Below are 3,672 nucleotides of genomic sequence, written 5' to 3'. Positions count from 1 at the left end.
ATGAAGCTACTGCTGGAGTTGCAGCACTTGAAGCACGTGCCGGTCTTGAGGATGCCGTTACAGCTGTTATCCTCAACGCTGGCACAGGTGTCAGGATTCAAGTGATGCCAGCAGCCCCGCTCGATGTAGTAGGCGTACCCCATAAGGGTCCTGATATTGGTCTGAAAAAGGGTGTTGTTATTACTGTCAATACAGACAAGGCAGTACAGGTGTTTGTACGCTATAAGGACTATCTTAAAGCATCCCTGAAAGCATTTGATATAAAAACTGATTCTTGGGAGCATCTTGCCAGTGACCGGTCACATTGGCGGCACGCAGTTCGTGAAGGTGCCGTTGCGTACGAGGGGACACGCAGAGCTACTACCCGGCAGCAGAAGAGGCAGGCCAGGAAGGAACGGACAGCCAACCCTCCATCGAGTACCACTCTACTTCCCTGCCCGCACTGCAACAGACACGTCAGAGCGAAGATAGGGCTGTACAGCCACCTGCGAACTCATGTCACTACCTGAAGGATGGACGGCACTAATGACAAAAGCGGTCCTCGTCGACTAGACGGACGAACGACACGACAGTTTGTAGAAAGAGAGATAGAAGAGAAAGAAAGAAGCAAATAGATAAAGGAAGGAAGAGGAAGGAAGAACGGAAGACAAAGAAAAGAGGGTGAGAAGGGATGGGGAGGAGGATAAGGTTAGGAGAGAAAGGTGAGAGAGGGAGTGAAGCCTTACTAAAGGAGAGGGGGAGATGAACATACGTAGCATTGTGTTGGACAACTGACGATCGGCACAGTCGAGGTCCGGTTGTTGGTGATCGTGAGACATGATTTGTCCCCAGTTGCAGAGGCAGTTATATCGCCCGTGGCGTTGTAAGACAAGAGCGCTCCGCACCGAAAACAGTCGATCGTCTGGCTGGTTTGCTGGTTTGCTGGGTTGAGGAGAACGTGAGACAATGTCAGTGAACGTTTCGGTTAGATAGATAATATTCTAATGACAATGTAATGGTAACTGATAAAATCACAATTATTGCCATATAAGCTTAACTTAAAATAGATATATACACATGTAGTAGGTCTTCTACACACACATATACATACCCACATACTCACCTGCAAACGATATTGATACAAAAAAACGCGTCCTTCTTGGCGAAGGTAATGAATATAGAATAAAAGCAGTACACAACAAGAGTTCGGAGACCTCATATCTCCATGAAATAGTCTGTTTATGTAAATGATTTCCACGTGTTTACATAAACTATGTTTGGGTATGTACACATTTAGCACTTTACATTAATTATGCAAATTAGGGATATATTAATGTTCCACCAGCCTCAAACTCCATATATGACAGGTATTCGAGACCTACAATGGCGAAAACTACAGATATAGATTTTCCTCATTAATTATGCAAATTAAGTGCCAGTTTGCGTAATGTGCACTTGATTATGTACATCTCTGTCTAAGCTACCTACATACCAAATATCATCTAAATTTGTCGTTCCCTTGTCCAGTTATCCTCTTAAGATTTTGAGAAAAACGCCCCTGCAAATCCAGAGCAAACTGCTAGGGGACCCAAACATACACGACATATTCCTTATGTCACAGTCTATCTGCCACCAAAAAATCAAACCATAGCACATTCAGGTCAAAAGATACAAAAAAACGGTATTTCTCCTGCAGTACCAAGGAAACATACCAGGGGGCCCAAAATTGACCTTGACCTTTGTCTTTCCAATACCTACCCACATACCAAATATTATGGCAATCCATCCAGAGGTTCTTGAGTTATGCCGACCACAAATATCCGAAAACACAAATAAACACAGACACACCCAAAACTATATTTCCATTTTTCATGGAGATAATAAGCCAAAAAAGCATGACCTAGAAGCATGCAGCTATATATGTCGTCATTGCTGAAACCGCACGGTGTCCTTACTGCAGAGACCAAGTCAACTGGTTCTTATGACGTCACATGCAGGAATGGCAACGATCTAAACGTCATCATCTCCAAGCGTGGTTGTCATCCACATGTTTGCATCAGACATTTTAGTTCAATTTTTTTGCCTATATTTGACTTACACTATATGGTTATTAGGTCGTTAAGGTCGTTATCACTCTGTACTAGTTATACGCTTTTTCAGACAAAAGCTAGGTGGTCCTTTTCTCTTTGACCAGCCAAGACTTACAAGCATGTATCACCAAGCATGTTACTGCAGCGGCATCTTGCATTCACCAAAAGGAGCGGTTGCTTTATAATCGCCAGTCATAGTCTCTTATGATTCAGTTTTTGAAATAATGTACATTACTTGTCATCCCGTTCCTGACGTCGGCCAGCTGCGCAAAGTTCGCGTTGCACCTGTGAAATAATGGTTAGAAGTAGAAACCAAGAAAACCTAGCGAAATCATGAATCTAAATATCAAAATCAAGCATAACTGTGCATATATGTCAAGAAAAACAAGCAAATTCATAAGCACAAAGATCTTATCTTTAATAGCTTAATAGAGGAAGTTTCCTAAACGATTAGGTAGGTTTGGCTGACAAATTAGCTGATTTATCTTTCGAACCTAAAATCTATATTTTTCACATTTCAATGAGAACGGGACAACAAAAAGAACCTGTAAGAATTCATGGATGGATGGACAGATGGATGATGGGTGAATTGGTTGATGATTAACGGATGGTTAACAAAAACTGGATAGGTGGGTGGTTGTGTTTGGAAGGATGGATGGATGGATTCATTCATTCATTCACATATCAATAGCACACCTGTCAGTATTACAGCATTTGAGGCACGTGCCAGTTTTGAGTGTCCCTGCACAGTTGTTTGACTGTTCCTCGTCACAGATGTCGTCTTCATCCGACCAGCAGCCGCGCTCGATGGCATAGGCGTAACCAAGAACGGTAAGGAGCTTAGTCTGGAAAAAGTGGTGATATCGGTTTTAATGCGGACAAAAGGTATTTGCACGCAACCGCACAAGTTGAAGAAAGAGAAAGAAAATGAAAGAAAGAGAAAAAAAAGAAAGATGGAACCTTTAGAAAGAACTTTTAGAAAGAAACTTAGAAAGAAAGGAAGAAATAGAAACTAGAAAGGCCGACATTTGCTTGAGAGCAAATGCAGCATATTTCAGCCATCTCCCTCCCCATGCAACAATAAGCTGTTCCAAAATCATCCATGTGCGAAAATGGAACACTTTTGGTTAAAATTACTTCTTACTTCTAATCACACTTATGAGCAAAAATGAACTGAACAAGGCCACCTGCAAGAATGGACCCTTTTAGTGCACCCTATGTAGAAAGGTAAATAGACCAGTCCAAAAATACTTCCGCAAAGAAATGGAAAATCATCAAACTGAATTTGAAAAAAATCCCCCTCTGCGCAAGAATGAAGAAAGAAAGAAAGAAAGAAAGAAAGAAAGAAAGAAAGAAAGAAAGAAAGAAAGAAAGAAAGAAAGAAAGAAAGAAAGAAAGAAAGAAAGAAAGAAAGGAAAGAAAGAAAGAAAGAAAGAAAGAGAGAAAGAAAGAAAGAAAGAAAGAAAGAAAGAAAGAAAGAAAGAAAGAAAGAAAGAAAGAAAGAAGGAAAGAAATGCAGGAGTAGGTGGCGGGCGAGAGGGAGGTAACAATACTATAATGAACAGCGTTCTACTTACGTAGCATTTAGTCGTATCACGACATG

The 3,672-nt window shown here is 41.2% G+C and overlaps 1 protein-coding gene across 1 annotated transcript in view; it reads right to left on the bottom strand.

The window, feature by feature from the left end:
* LOC118431561 overlaps positions 1-3,666 on the bottom strand; it is a 5,378-nt gene extending 1,712 nt beyond the window's left edge. Inside the window, exons 1-5 of the mRNA XM_035842802.1 lie at positions 3,647-3,666; positions 2,766-2,914; positions 2,305-2,354; positions 752-921; positions 11-161 (exon numbers count right to left, since the gene is read on the bottom strand). Coding sequence (XP_035698695.1) covers positions 11-161; positions 752-921; positions 2,305-2,311 — 328 coding nt within the window. The 5' untranslated portion in view covers positions 2,312-2,354; positions 2,766-2,914; positions 3,647-3,666. The remainder of the gene's footprint in view (positions 1-10; positions 162-751; positions 922-2,304; positions 2,355-2,765; positions 2,915-3,646) is intronic.
* Between the last annotated feature and the right edge of the window lie 6 nt (positions 3,667-3,672).

Source organism: Branchiostoma floridae, chromosome 15 (assembly GCF_000003815.2).
Source record: "Branchiostoma floridae strain S238N-H82 chromosome 15, Bfl_VNyyK, whole genome shotgun sequence".
Lineage (NCBI taxonomy): Eukaryota > Metazoa > Chordata > Leptocardii > Amphioxiformes > Branchiostomatidae > Branchiostoma > Branchiostoma floridae.
Note: the sequence above shows the minus strand (reverse complement) of the source record. Positions and strands in the feature narration are given on the sequence as shown.